Here is a 15842-nt window from a genome sequence, read left to right on the forward strand (position 1 = left end):
GAGAGAAAGGGAGAGAGAAAAAGAGAGAGAAACATTGATGTGAGAGAGGAACATGCGTGGAGTGCCTCCTGTAGGCACCCCGACTGGGGAGCAAACCCACAATCTAGGTATGTGCCCTGAATGGGAATTGAACCCACAAACTTTTAGTGTATGGGATGATGCTCCAACCAACTGAGCACCTGGTCAGGACCAGAAATGTAAATTTAAATGGAAAACCTACCACATTAAATGTGAAAGATCGTATTAATAAGTGATATTCTTTTTTCAGTAATCATATTATATTTCCCAATGACCTCGATTATTTATTTGCATAAGGAAGTGAGTAAATATGTTGAAGCTACAAAAAGCACAATTAGTTATTAGAAAACAGTCTATTGTAAAACAGAAATCTCAATAGTAATGAAATGGGAAGCATTTCCATTGTTTTCTTTCCAACTTTCAATATCTTCACAAAATATGCAACAATTTAATCAAGAATAATAATTTAAAATGAGACTCATTTGTTACTTTGGCAGACAGAAAAGATTGTTTTATTTATATTTCTTTAATTATTTCCTTGACCATTATTTTGTGTGTAGACAAGTTGCATTTTCCCCTTTGTTAATAACCTGTATAATCATTTTTCATGTGGAATTATTTTCAATTTGAATTAACCATTTATAATCCAAATGTTTCTTTTTATGAAGTTTTAGTAATATTTTGTTTTACTTGTCTATTTTTCCCTTTGTTTAATTTTTAGCATATTGAACTTTGGAGTTTGTAGTGTTAATATTTTGGGGGAGGATGGAGAGTTTTGTTGTTTTTAAAATCTGTGAACATGTAGCTCAGAAAGTCATTCTTTTCACCTATAGTTGGTTAATATTCATATTTCTTCTAATTTCCCAGTGCTTTATTCTTTTGTAGCAGTTTAAGTTTATAATATTGAGATAGGTGTACAGAGATTTAAATTTTCAATATTGAGATAGGTGTATGGATATTTAAGTTTACAATATTGAGGTAGTTATACAGAGATTTTTAACATACCCTGGGTCCCCCACACATACATACCCTATCCCATTATCTATATAACTAGAATGGTACTTTTTTATTTATTTTTTTTTTTACTAATAGTGTTCCAACTTCACTTAGAACTTTCACAAGTCTGTATAAAGTAGTCCTCTTCACTACACTTTTGTTGGGTTGTTTTTTTGGGTTTTTTTTTTTTTTTTGTCTTATTTAAGCTTTGTACAATAACTCTTAGTTTCTAAGAAGCTGCTGCTCTGAAAGTAATCCATTCTATATTTAGTCATTGGCTACAAGAGATGAAATATGTATCCTGCCTCCATTGACCTTGAATATTTTGTCAAATTAATACTCATAAGACTTGAACTTTGCATCACACTTGTATATTTTGGTTACCATGTATGCCTGAAAGGCAGAATAGTGTACACTGAAAAATCCTATAATTCAAGATTTTTTTCTGAGTCAGATCAGGGATTGGAAGAAGGTAGAGAAGCAGCAGCACAGTTTGGGAGGCTTTCTTCTGCAAGAATGGCATGTCCTACACTTTGCAATTGAAACTTGGACAGATTTTTTAGCTAAGTGAAAAAGACAAGTGCTATGCTAAGACTTACTAGTAGACTTTAGAATTACTTACCAAAATCTGAGAATAATTGTGATTATACAAAGCATAGATCTCAAAATAATTAGGTTCAAAATTAAGTACAAGCCTATCATAGAAAATGCATTTTAGGTAGACCAACCTGATGTGTCTTTCCGTAAAGTCCCAAAGAAAGGAAGAGAACACGCCATTGCTTTTCTGGTAAAGAACATTCCTGAAAGAAAGAACAGCAAGTGCAAATGCTGCAGAAGCTGGAGTAGAGAGGCTGGGGTGGTGTGGTGTGGAGAGAATGGTAATGAGATAGGTGGTAGGGAAGATCACATAGGGCCTTATTTTGTCATAAGGATTTTAGCTTTTACTCTGGGAGATGGGAAACCATTGGAGGGTTTTGAGCAGAGGAGCAGCATGAACAGGATCCTTTAGAGTTCTGTGTTTGAAGAAAAAAAAAAAAAAGATTGTGGAATGACCAGGGCAGAAACAGTTAGGAAACTACTGGTGAAATTCAGTGAGAACATTGTGATTGATAGTTCTTTATAAATTCAAATATTCCTATTGAGTAAATAGGCACAGGGAGATGAGACTACAATCTAAGGGGAGTAATGGTTCTATTCCACTATTTATGAAAATACTAGAGGCCCGGTGCACGAAATTCGTGCACGGAGGAGGGTTGTCCCTCAGCCCAACCTGTACCCTCTCCAATCTGGGACCCCTCAAGGGATGTCTGACTACCCGTTTAGGCCCGATCCCACCGGATCGGGCCTAAACGGGCAGTCGGACATCCCTCTCACAATCCAGGACTGCTGGCTCCCAACTGCTTGCCTGCCTGCCTTCCTGATTGCCCCTAACTGCTTCTGCCTGCCAGCCTGATCACCCCCTAACCACTCCGCTGCCAGCCTGTTTGCCCCCAACTTCCCTCCTCTGCCGGCCTGGTCACCCCTAACTGCCCTCTCCTGCAGGGTTGATCACCTCCAACTGCCCTCCCTTGCAGGCCGGGTGCCTCCCAACTGCCCTCTCCTGCTGGCCATCTTGTGGTGGCCATCTTGTGTCCACATGGGTGCAGGATCTTTGACCACATGGGGGCAGCTATATTGTGTGTTGCAGTGATGATCAATCTGCATAGTACTCTTTTATTAGATAGGATAGAGGCCTGGTACAGGGGTGGGGGCCAGCTGGTTTGCCCTGAAGGGTGTCCCAGATCAGGTGGGGGTTCCCTTGGGGCGTGGGGCGGCCTGAGCGAGGGGCCTGTGGTGGTTTGCAGGCCGGCCACGCCCCCTGGCAACCCAAGCGGAGGCCCTGGTATCTGGAATTTATTTTCCTTCTACAATTGAAACTTTGTAGCCTGGAGTGGAGCCAAGCCTGGGGCTCCCTCCGAGGTCGGCAGCCATTTGTGTTGGGGTAATAATTGAAACTTTGTTGCCTTAAGCGGGTGGGCCCGGCCAAGCTGTGCGAAAAGCTTTGCTTCCCCTGTTGCCGCCGGCAACCCTGGCCTGCTCTCTCAAGCTCCATTCTGCCGCCATTTGTTTGAATTTGTTTACCTTCTATAATTGAAACTTTGTAGCTTGAGTGGAGGCTTAGGCCTGAAACGGCTGGCGGAAAGCTTGGCTTCCTCTGTTACCTAGGAAACCTTGCTCTCTGTGGCTGTAGCCATCTTGGTTTGGGTTAATTTGCACACTCACTCTGATTGGATGGTGGGCGTGGCTTGTGGGTGTGTCAGAGGTATGGTCAATTTGCATATTTGTCTATTATTAGATAGGATGGATATAATCAACTCCATATTAAAACTGAACTAGAGCCCTGGCCAGTTTGGCTCCATGGATAGAGTGTTGGCCTGGGTAATGAAGGGTCCTGGTTCGATTCCAGTCAGGGCATATGCCCAGGCTGTGGGCTCGATCCCCAGTAGGGAGTGTGCAAGAGGCAGCTGACAATGATTCCCTCTCACCATTGATGTTTCTATCTCTCTCACTCTCTCCATTCCTCTCTGAACTCAATAAAAACATATTACAAAATAAAAATAGAAAAAAATAAAACTGAACTAGAGATGAAAAGATAATATTTTTAAAAATAATCTTAAATTGGAGGAGTTCCTAGAAGTAAAATGTGCTGTTTTTGAAACTGTGTTTTAAAATTAATGCATGTATAGATTTTTAAAATATATAATCATGTTATTTATACCAATTGAATCATGATGAGAAAATATAATTTCTATAACAATTATGTTAAATTTTTTAAGATTTGCTTTATGGCTTATATTGTCTGTTTTTATAAATGTTCCACATATACTTGAGAAAAATGTGTAGTTACTAGTTATTTGGTGAAAAATTTTACATGTGCCCTTTTCTTAAATTTTCTATTTTCCACAAATTATCAACCTCTAATTCTCTGAATGTTGCATCTAGCCTTTTATGGCATTCTATTTTGATATTTTGATTAGGAAAATGTATTTTTTTATTTAATCATCCCTATTTCTTAACTTATGTACTGTTATGACCTGAATGTCTATATCCTTCCTAAATGCATATTCTGAAGCCATAAACCCCTGATGTGATGGCATAAGGAGGTGGAATCGTTGAGAGATAATTACATGTAGGTGAGGTCATCAGGATGGAGCTCCATGATGAGATTCATACCTGCATAAAAACAAGAAGAGACACCACAGCTTCCTTTCTGCCACATGAGGATAAGAAAGAATACAGATACCTGCAAGCTAGGAAGATAACCCTTACTATGAACCAAATTGTCCTTGTTGGACACCTTGATTTTGTATTATTATTCATTAATGATTGCATTATTTTTTCATACAAACAACTGTAAACCTACTTTTGCCTCACCCTCTATGTACAAATAAAAAACGGTTATAAAGCAAAAGGCAGGTTTTAATTTCTATTAGTAAAGGACTGCCTGCAATATAACATTTTTTTCAACTCTGCTAATTTGAAAAATAAAATAGATATCCTTTTATAGCTTTAATGAGAACTTCTTCACTATAATTCAACTTTTCCTGCAACAGCTTTATTGAGCTCTCCCTCTCCAATGGTTGTTTCTCTTCTACAAATAAAAATTAAATTCAGCACAAAAATAACCCCTCCCTCCCTTTCCCCCAAAAAAGTAAGCAAGCAAAACACTTGTCTTGATGTTGCCATTTTGTCTCTTAGCCATAGCGGGCATATTTTCTTCTTCACTGTTAGCATAACTTCATTGATATATTCACTCAAGTATTTATTCTGGAAACATTTGCTTAGCACTTCTATTGGTCAATCATAATGCTTGATACTGTAGAAACGGAGAGGAAACAAAATTCTCCATTAAAAACACAAGGAAAGAGCCGTAGACGGTTTTGCTCAGTGGATAGAGCCTCGGCCTATGGACCAAAGGGTCCTGGGTTTGATTCTGGTTAGGGGCACATACCATGGTTGCAGGCTCTTCCAAGTCCAGGCCTTGATCAGGGTGCATGCAGGAGGCAACCAATCAATGTGTTTCTCTCATATTGATGTTTCTCTCTGTTTTTCCTTCTCTCTTCCACTCTCTCTAAACAATTAATGGAAAAATATCCTCGAGTGAGGATTAACAATAAAAAAAAAACACAAGGAAGGAGAAAAATAAGCATTTTATTATATTCATTGAGAGAGATATTAAGAGAACATAAGGGTGAGGGGGTAAGAGATCAAACAAAGGACTTGTATGCATGCATATGAGCATAACCAATGGACACAGATAAGGGTGGGGGGGCGATGAGGGCATGTGCTAGGGGTTGGGGGCAGCCAGGGAGAAGTCATTGGGGGGAAAAGGAGACTTATGTAATACATTAAACAATAAAGAATTTAAATAAAAAAGAAAGAAAAAAATCACTGTGTGTCTATTTTAGCTCAGATACTAACCAGTTATTTTCTTGAGCAAGTAACTTCATGTCTCTGAGCCTTAAAAATAAATTTTTTACATAATAATAAATTGAAATTGATGGCCTTTGAATTTCCTTTCAGCTTAAGAAATTCCTTAAGCAGTATTATTTCTACTATACCCACTAAAAGATGACCTCAGGTCACCGATGGCAAATGCACAACATTTGATATATGACAACCATCTGTCCTAGTTTGACTAAGACTATGTTAGTTTACTGCTGTTGTTCTCATGTAGTTAAACACTTTCACTGTCAAAATTATTCTGGTTTTAAATATAAACTATAAAAATAAACTTATACATGTAGAAAAAGGTTAATGCTGGGTCAAATGATATATTTATAAAGCAAGTAGAGTAGTGATAATAACAACAATGAAAACAAAAGAGAGAATATATAGAAATATAATGCAATACAGGGCAATGTGAAGATGATGATGGAATAGAAATCTTCTTGCAATGATATTTCACCAAAACAAAACAAAACAAAACAAAAAACTAAATTGTTCTGCTTATGTTATTGACACCCACTCATTTCTTAAACTAGATTGTGTTCACCATTTGAAAGTCACAGCTTTGGGGTGGTAAAGACTTGGTGGAGTAGGGGTTGGGTGGAGGGGGGTGAAGTGTGGGGAAATGGGAGACATCTGTAATACTGTCAATAAAAAAACATATTTAAAAAAAAGTCACAGCTTTTTATTTATTTTTTATTTTTACATCTACTAATGATCTAAATGGAAAATTCAAAGACTCATCCTTAACTACCCAGCACTTTAAATCTTTCATCTCTCAAGATCTAGCTCAAATGCCCCCTCATTCCTGATTCACTTCTTATTTCATTATCCAAACTCTACTCCTGGAGTATTTAATTAATGCAAGCATAAGAAATGCTGACCTACTGGTTTGTATATTGTTTCTGAAATTGTCCTTAACCTGTGTCTACACTTTCATCATTCTGAGGCTACCTCATCCACAGAGCCTAACACATAGCCCTGAACCTAATGCATACTAAAAAAAATATTGATTTACTGAATTAATTTAGAAGCATATAGAAGAATTAATCTAGAAAGTGTGTGACACCAGTTTTATCAACTTGAATTACTAAACAATGTAAGTAAGCATCTAATTGTGTAGACTTAAGATAATAAGACTTAGGCATTTAGACATGCCATTATAAGTAAAATTAAAATATATACACACACAAGTTACAGAATACAAACATTCATAAAAAATAAATTACTTGTAAATAGATTTTTTGACAAATTACTTTTTTTCTTTTTTGCAAATAGTGGCAACATGTTGGCTACATCAAGTGGTGACACTACAGTTAAATTATGGGATATGACTGGAGGCAATTGCACTTTGACCTTTGAAGGCCATAAACATGCAGTATGGTCCTGCACGTGGCATTCCTGTGGTGACTTTGTGGCTTCATCTTCACTGGATACTACCAGCAAAATCTGGGATGTTAATAGGTAAGAAGTACTTTAAACATTATTCACCTATGTTGATAAATATACATCGGTAATGTTGTATGTGTGTGTGTTTTCCCTCAATACTACCACTGGGAAGCATTTTTTTTTAAAAAAAAAAACCTGGTAGTTCATAAAATTGTAGAGAGCTACTTAAAAGTTTTATGAAATCTATTTCTAACTCCATTAGTCTTGTTGATATAATGAGTCCTTTCCAAATATAGGTATCAAGATCAAGCCTGTGTATTACATTAGAATTGCTTCATTGGAAAGCTGCTTATTTTAAGCAAGATAGAAACAAATACTCATTTTAAACAAGTTGTTAGTTCTCCCTTTTCACAGGATTATTTTCTCTGTATTATCAAACTAATGATTTAATCGACATAAATATGACAGAAATAATTACTTGTTTTAGCTTAATATTAATATACTATTTTCCCAAATTAAATGCTTCTGGCAATTCACAAATTATAAGAACACAATTAATTGTATGCAAAGTCCTATATAATGTCATATGAATATAGAAGCTTTTCATTTTGCTTTTAATTCAAGACAGACATATCCTATATAATAAAGATGTAATATGCAAATGGTCATTATGCCATGAAGTGTAATGACCAACTGTATATCGACTGGATCACAGGTTAGCAGGATGGTTCAGCAAGCTACAAGCGGGTGGTGGAGAGCTACAGGAGGGAGCAGGGCAGCAAGCTATGAAGGGGGACAGGGGGAGGGGGCCGGGGGAAGGTACAGAAGGGTGGGGCAGCAGGCAGAGAGCTACTGGAGGGCAGCAGCGAGCTACTGGTGCACGGATTCGTGCACAGGGCTACTAGTCTATTATGTTTACAGTGTCAAAATATATGTGCTTCATATATATTTGGATGATTATTACTTTCTGTTAGCTATACAAATAGGATATAAAGAGCTGCTCTCAAATATCATTATGGCCTCAGTTAACTAAAGAATTATAAATCATCAGTCAAGTTTCTGATCACTTTAATTATTGAACAATGTCCAGATTCTTAATATAAGTCATAAGGACTCCTGAAGATTTAGGTAAACAGTTGTCACTGAGAGCCATGGTGGTTTATTTTGAAGAGAAAAATTGACTAATTCAAAGGTGGACACTCTTACTTTGAGGTCATTTGTAAAACCTTGAACAAACTTTCTCCATTCTTCCTTGAGTCATGGGTAACATATTTAGAAGAAGGGCAGGTAAGGTTACTTGCAAAAGGTCAGCAGATTTCTGAGAGGTTTCATTGAAAGTGTGTGTTCTTTTCTGTGGGTAAATTGATTACCTCCTGATGCCATGTGCCAGATATTATGCTATTCTTTCTCAGCACCAAAATCACCCTTCTGTATCGGTTTTGGTGCTGAGAACTGGAAATTTGCAAACCACATTTCTGCTTTGCCCAGCTGACTTTCGGTTAGGCTTTAGCGATACTTGTAGAAGACAGCAAGGCCGGAGGAGGAAGAGGGTCTTGCTTCTTCCTGTCTCCTTTCTGTGGGCTCCTTCTGGACTTAGAGTCTCCAGGAGCATCAGTCGAGCAGCACTTCACCTCAGCAACAGCAGGTCCTTCTCATCATAGCAGCTGAATCCAGTTGGAAGTTTTCCCAACGCCTGCACCAGCAGGTGCATCATGCCATCATCAAAGGCATTAGCCTCAGCAACTAGGTGCCCTCTTTCCAGAGGTCTGTGTTTCCAGCTCGGCATGGCTCCTCCTCTGAGTTGTGGAACACCAACATCAGCAGAAAAGTGGGTGCCCCACACAGAGGGCTGAGTTTTAGCTCTGCAGGCAGCCCTTTCCAAGATTCTAAGTTTCAGTAATTCTACCCTATACCCTTGGTTCACTCAGTCCTACAGATAGTAGGTCCTTTCTGCAGTTGCTTTTTCCAGGATACATTAATGTTTTCTTTTTCTCTCTTTAGTTACCTAGTTAACAACTTTATATACTGGTAGTTAACAATCCCATGTATTAACTCCTTACTGTTAAAATGATGGGTGCAAATTCTGTATCCTGACTAGACCTGGATAGGTACAGGACATTAATTAATGGATAAATAGCATAAGCCACCTGTATTATAAGATACAGATTAAAAATGTTGGAATATGCTATATGAGGAAACATGGCTATGAATAATTAATTTTAGACTTAAAATAGTGACAATGTGAGATATGTTTTAATTTTCAAATGGGTACCATTTGGTTATCTGAATAATCAATCATGCAAATCTTAACTTTATGTTTCTAATTATGTGACCAGATTTTATAAATATTTTCTATAATAGATTATTGGAATTTTTTAAAACTACTTTATTGAGGTATGATTGACATATAAAAAGCTCTAAATATTTAATGTAGACAAATTGATGAATTTGTAGTTAAGTATACACTCATTAAATCATCATCACTAATGTATGCCAGAAATATACCCATCACCTCCAAAAATATATCCCTGTTCTCTTTATCTAATTTAGCAAATTTTTAAACATACAATACAGTACTGTTAACTATAGGCACTATGTTGTACAGTATATATCTCTAGGACTTAGTCATATTGTATAACGAAATTTAATACTAGTATCTAATTTTAATATTTGTCACCTTTGGCTCAGATGAGGAGCCTAATAGAAGTTGAGTCCTGTTCTAAAATATAACATCTCTTCAACTGTGCTTTAACTATGGTTAAAGATGGATTCCTAATAGACTCAGCCCTTCTTAAAATGACTTCAAAGACTTTGACTTGACAGCTTTTCTCCATGAACCTGATATCTAAATGCTTTCTTCCAACTGATACTCAGTAGAGATTGATATAATATATTAACATTTCTCCTGATTGATGCCAAAAGTCCTTTACATTTCAAAATTCCCATCAATGTTAAGAGCTCACTTTCATCATCAAAGACCAAAACCTTGTATTAATTTTGAAGCTGAGGGACTAGACGAATTTTAACAAATAATGGAGAAATTGATTATTTATATAATGACTATTGATATATCTTTCACAGCTAAAATCAAAGCACTAAACTGTAATTTCTGAGTATGCATGAATCAATGCTGTGTAGATATATCTAAAACTAGTGTCTGATTTTTAAATTTCATAGGTGAATGGAGCCAGCTTAGTGACTTAAGGGGAGTGGTTATTTGCCTTGGTGAGATTTTGTTAGTAGAAGCTGTTCTGTTCTGGGTCATATACTCTAATCCTGATGCCACATGTTCCTAATAAGACAAATTATATTGATAGACTGTGCTGTTCACCAAAGTAGGACAAGTTTAGACTATACTATTCTCTCTTACACTCTGCCCTACCCTTAGAACCCCTGGCCCTAGCCCTTCAACTGTTCCTGAATTGGGCAGTATCTACCAAGATCATCTCATTAGCTCCTTATCAGAAAGTTGGATAACTGGTAATTATAATTCATGTGAAAAATCCAGATCAAGAGCCACTTTTGCTAAATTCTAATAAGAACAATATCTGTGGCATCCTTCGTCTGGATGATCAGCACTCCACAAGATTTCTACAAATAATTAACAGTAGCACTTTGATGATCTTCTTAATGATCATTTATATAAAGTGGAAATTTATATGTGTTTCAATTTGTAATCACTGATTTCTGCATACACACACACACACACACACACACACACACACACACACACACACATTATTGTATCCTAAAGTAGAGAGTGTTTGACAAATGGCAGTTTTGTTGCATGAATGATAAAAAAAGAATAAATCAACACATACATAGAATAAAATGTTCTCCTTGCTCCCACCCACATTCAAACTATAATTTAATTGTTGTCTTATTCTATATGAATCTGTAAAGTGATGAAAACAGGATAGGAAAATCAGAAAATATCTCAGTAGACTATAAAAATAATTTGTGATTCTTTAAATTATAAGATTATCAGTAAGTATTCATGAAATGAATTACCAGTGCCTGGCTATATTACAGACATTAGAAAACTGTAATATTCCATTACTGCCCTCAGTGAGATTACAAGTAATTTTAAAATATAGCTATTTTGAAGCAGAGAATATGCATTGTATCTGCAATTTATAATATCAGGTAGGGTGTTCTGGTTTATTTCTGGCTTTTCTTCCAAGGTAGCTGGATATTTAGCTGAGTAGCTATTCTACACCATAACAATGAAATTTGGAAGGCAGACCATGTGCCTGCTTTGCTTGCAAGGAAGGGACTGAGCCAAAGTTACTGAGTGTAGCTGCCCGCACTGCTTTCAACAAGATACTACACAGAGAAGAACTGAGTTGGTTGTATAGTAAAGATGGAAGGAAAAATAGTTTTGTAAAATTCAACAGCTTCTGGACCTCCAACAGTGGAAGACAAATCTGTTGCCCTTATATCCAAATGTATCATTTCCTCGAGATTAAGTTGAGAGAGAAAAATGAAGCAGGTTTAGAAACTTTGTTTAGAACAGTAATTTGTGATTACTGCTGCATTGCATTGACTGTAAGCAAATATATCGGAAGCCTACTAAGTTTTTGAGAGAAGTATATTGACAAAGAAACCATGAATCCATGCCTAATATCCCCATGACTCTTCAAACTGTAAAACCATCCTCAGGGCCTGAACTCACGTCCAGAGGAAGTGGACTCATAGTGTTTTACAATCCTCAGTGGACGCACAAACCACAGCACCCACATCAGATGTGGCCATAGAGATAATGGCCAAGGAAAAACCTTGGCTGTGGAATAAACCTAGAGGCCACAGAGAACAGTGGACAAAGGATCTCCTCGTAGGGAGAGAGGCATGATCCAATCAAAGAATGTTTTCAGTGCCCTGGCCAAGTTCCTCGTGATCCTGCCCAGAGTTCTATCTCATGTGTTTTCCATTTTTTCTACTTTCTGTACTGGAGTTTGTATTGCAGTTATTCTGTCTTTGCTTCACGGTTTTGCATTGTGCTGCTGGTGGTGGAGGAGGCAGAAAATCTGGGTTTTATTTTCTTGGTCACCAGAACACAAGTGACACCTCTGACCCCATTGGAGCAAATTGTGTGTCATACAGAGATCAAGGGCTGTGAACTCCATGCAGCAAACAAGTGGGACTTGTGTTGTCTCCTTTTGTGGGGACGGAGGAGGCAGTGACTACCCTGCAAGTGGAAGGAAGGATGGCACAGATATTTGGTGAGCAAAAGGCCAAACTATGGCGGATACCGTTAGCTGTTTGCCAGAATCTCCTTCTTCCATGTTAGTGGGGCACTTGGCTGCCTATTTAAATGGTACTTTTCAGCCGTCCTTTCAGTTGTGTAGTTATGTCAGTACATGCTCTACGATAGAATATGAGTTGAATGACAGATGCCATTTCTGCATTCTTCCCCCCTTGTGGTCGGCTGGAATATCAATGGCAATGGCCAGAGTCATCTTAGAAGCCAGTTACGGAAAATGACAGAGCGGTCCTCAGCCTGCTTAAAGTAAAGCCACTCCAGCGCCATCCCCCTCTCCCCTTCCCCCCACCGCCCTGCCAGTCCAGTTAGCCTTCATCATTCTCTGGATTCTTTAGCAACAAGAAAATAAATTTTATTTTATTTGAGATATTATATTTCTAGTCTATTTATTATAGCAGTTGAGCCTGTCCAGTCCAATATAGGCATCTGGTAAATAGTTTTTAGGTGATGTTTTCCTCTCATGACATATTAATAAGTCAACAAAGAGAAGCCCTGCAATATTCTCAAAATTATTTGGATAGGGCAGTAACAGACAGTCTGTGCTGACAATGGTTGGCTCTGCAGCTCCCTGTAATTTTATTTTTCCTTTCCCCTTCTCCTTTTCCTCGGACTTTGCTTGCTATCGTGTAGGAACTATGAGTTCCTACTTGCCAGTAATAATGCAAGTTGAGTAACTGGCTTATATGCAAGTTAATGCCTATAAAAATACCTGTAAATTATAAGAAAATATGCAATTATAATATATTATTTTCTATTAGTGGGAATCTGATTTAATAATAATTATTTCACTTAAACAATAAAAAGCACTGAGGATCACAGTTTTATAGTAGCTAGACCATATTTACTGATGAGAATACATTTTGCTGATTGCAGTCAAGCTGATGGAGTACAAATAGTGCCTTCCATGTGGGTGCCCTAACAAGTTTTGAAATTTATTTATAAATCCAATAAATATGCATTCAGTACTTACTCTGTTATGTACATTATTTTAATCACTAAGCTATGGCAGTTAACAAAATAGAAACAAACAAACAAAACTCCTGCCCTCTTGTAGATAACATTCTATTGAGAGTCAGAAAAAAAGCCATAAGAAAAAAATATTATATGTACAGTATTCAGAAAAAAATATGGAAGCCAGAAAGGAATGGTGAACACTGGGAAGAATTGAAATATTAAACTAGATGGTCAGGGAAATTCTCAGTGTGAAGACATTTGGATAACCTGAAGTAGACGTGGCAACAAGCCAATAAAAATGTCTAGAAGAATATCCCACGCTCTTCTGGATATTAACTGTCTCATGGTGGTAGCAAGATTTATGTGACTTAGAAACAGCAAGACAGCCAGTGTGACTGGAGTAGAATGAGCAGATGAGTGAATGGTAGAGGTAAGGCAGTTAGTCACATGGGTTATAACACGGCCTCATAGCACATGTGAGTGACTTTGACCTCAATGAGATGGGAAACCACTGGAGGGTTTTGAACAGTAGAGCCACATAGTATCTTTTACATTTTAGCAGACTGACCCTGGTTACCTTGTTGAGATAAGAAGATAGCAGAAAAGAGGTGGGGCATAAGGGTAAAGACAAAAAGACCAGCTGGGAAGCTATTGCAACAATCCAGGCAAATTACAGTGAAGGTTTGAGGCATAATGGGAACAATAAAGGTGATAAAAATTTGTTTTTATTCAGGTAGATTTGGAAGATAAAGCCAATAGGAAATGCTGACGTATTATCGGTTGTGAGAAAGAGAAAAAAAAACAAACACTTGTTACATTTTGAGACCCCTGAAAAGCAGATTTATTCTCTGTATACTGGAACACTAATGTAAACCTTATAAAAGGCTTTTCCAACAAGATTCATCAAGTGGAATTCCAGAACAACTGTGGAAATGAGGAATGCCTTCACATGGTTCATCTAACATGTCATTTCCATTAGAGACTGAAATGTTCCTTCCTACCCAACAGCATTGCTTCCTTTATAATTTAATAATTCATTTTCCAATCATAATCCCTGGGCTGAGATGAAGTAAATGGGAGGCTATAAATAATGGGAACAGTTAAAATTTAGAAAAAAATAAATGTGAAATATTAAGATACCTTTATGATGAGTTTTCTTCTCTTAATAAAATGTACTGTAAACTTCTTTGGGGCAAATAATGGACTCTACAATAGAAGGATTATTTTTTCTTTATTATAAAATTAGTAATAGTAAGAAGGCACCAAATAAGTTATAAAAATGGAGCTTAGTATTTATAATAGGAAGTGTTTCATTAATAATACATTTCATGTTCTTTATGATTCATTTGCAAAGTTGGATATTTTAGAAATGAAGAACATATTGTACAATATTAATGGTTTTAAAACATAATGTAAGAAGTATGAAGACTCCAGGGCATAGAATACTGTACATTAATACCTGTCTTGTGAAGACCCCCCCCCCCCAGTTTGCCTTCTTATACTTGAAAAGGCACCCACGGTATATATTAATGCACTGCTGAAGCTGTTCTTGAAACATAATTATGTTACATTAAAAGAAATGGTAACACTGAAATTGACCTCTTGTGATCAATTTATCCTGTTCTAAGAATAATAAATCAATTCTTACATCTTCTTGGATTTTCATTTATATTCAAGTTAATAGTTCCCCTTTGAAATATAGACTTTAAGTTATACCTAAGTATTATTGAACTTAAATATATGGAGAGGCCCAAAAAGTGAATACCATCTTTCACCCAAAACAGTGCAAAACTAATAAGTACTATTCCAGAAGTGCCTGTTTTAGGGAGAAAAATATATGTTAAAGCTAAGTTTAGATTTATTTTTTAATTAAGTTTAATTTTATTCCAGACTTTAGATGGAATTCCATTTCTAAATCCAAGAGGTTAGAAGGCCAGAACTAGATCCTATGCTGGCTGATCTTTGTGAAAAATAATTAATTAGGATAGCAATGTGAAAATGACCACTTTGCTATAGCCTGACTTTAGCTAGAATACAATTAACTAGAGGCCTGATTCACGACATTCGTGCAAGAGTAGGCCTTCCTTCCCCGGGCTGCCGGCCCAGGCTTCCCTCTAGCACCCCGGACCCGGGCTTCCCTTGCAGCCCCGGCTTCATCTGGAAGGTTGTCCAGAAGAACGTCTGGTCTAATTAGCATATTATGCTTTTATTATTATAGATGGTTTGGTGGTGATGAACTCCTTTAGCTTTTTCTTGCCTCTGACACTCTTTGTCCTTCAATTCTAAATGATAGCTTTGCTGGGTGGAGTAATCTTGGTTGTAGATCCTTGCTTCTAAGTTTAGATTTCATCTAGCAAGTTATGCCATGATTAAAAAATTGGGAAGCTCTAAACCAATATGGCTTTGTGTGTTAAACTGTATATTAGAAATAATTGGGAAGAGTATTGATGGAGCTAAAGATATTCCAATAACACTTAATATAGGTATATTATAACATGTTATAGTATTACTCTACTAGAGGCCCAGTGCACGAAAGTCATGCAGGGGAGGGTGTCCCCTCAGCCCATCCTTCACCCTCTCCAATCCAGGACCCCTCTGGGGATGTCTGACTGCCTGTGGGATCGGGCCTAAACCGGCAGTCAGACATCCCCCTCACAATCCGGGATTACTGGCTGCTAACCACTTGCCTGCCTGCCTGCCTGATCGCCCCCTAACTGCTCCCCTGCCACCCAGA

The 15842-nt window shown here is 37.3% G+C and overlaps 1 protein-coding gene across 1 annotated transcript in view; it reads left to right on the forward strand.

Annotated features, from left to right (window-relative positions):
* LOC307106541 (sperm-associated antigen 16 protein-like) overlaps positions 1-15842 on the forward strand; it is a gene marked incomplete at its 3' end in the record, with an annotated part of 592327 nt that overhangs the window by 256328 nt on the left and 320157 nt on the right. The window contains exon 4 of the mRNA XM_079783103.1: positions 6781-6966. Coding sequence (XP_079639229.1) covers positions 6781-6966 — 186 coding nt within the window. The remainder of the gene's footprint in view (positions 1-6780; positions 6967-15842) is intronic.

This window comes from Cnephaeus nilssonii, assembly GCF_951640355.1.
Source record: "Cnephaeus nilssonii genome assembly, chromosome: 10".
NCBI lineage: Eukaryota > Metazoa > Chordata > Mammalia > Chiroptera > Vespertilionidae > Cnephaeus > Cnephaeus nilssonii.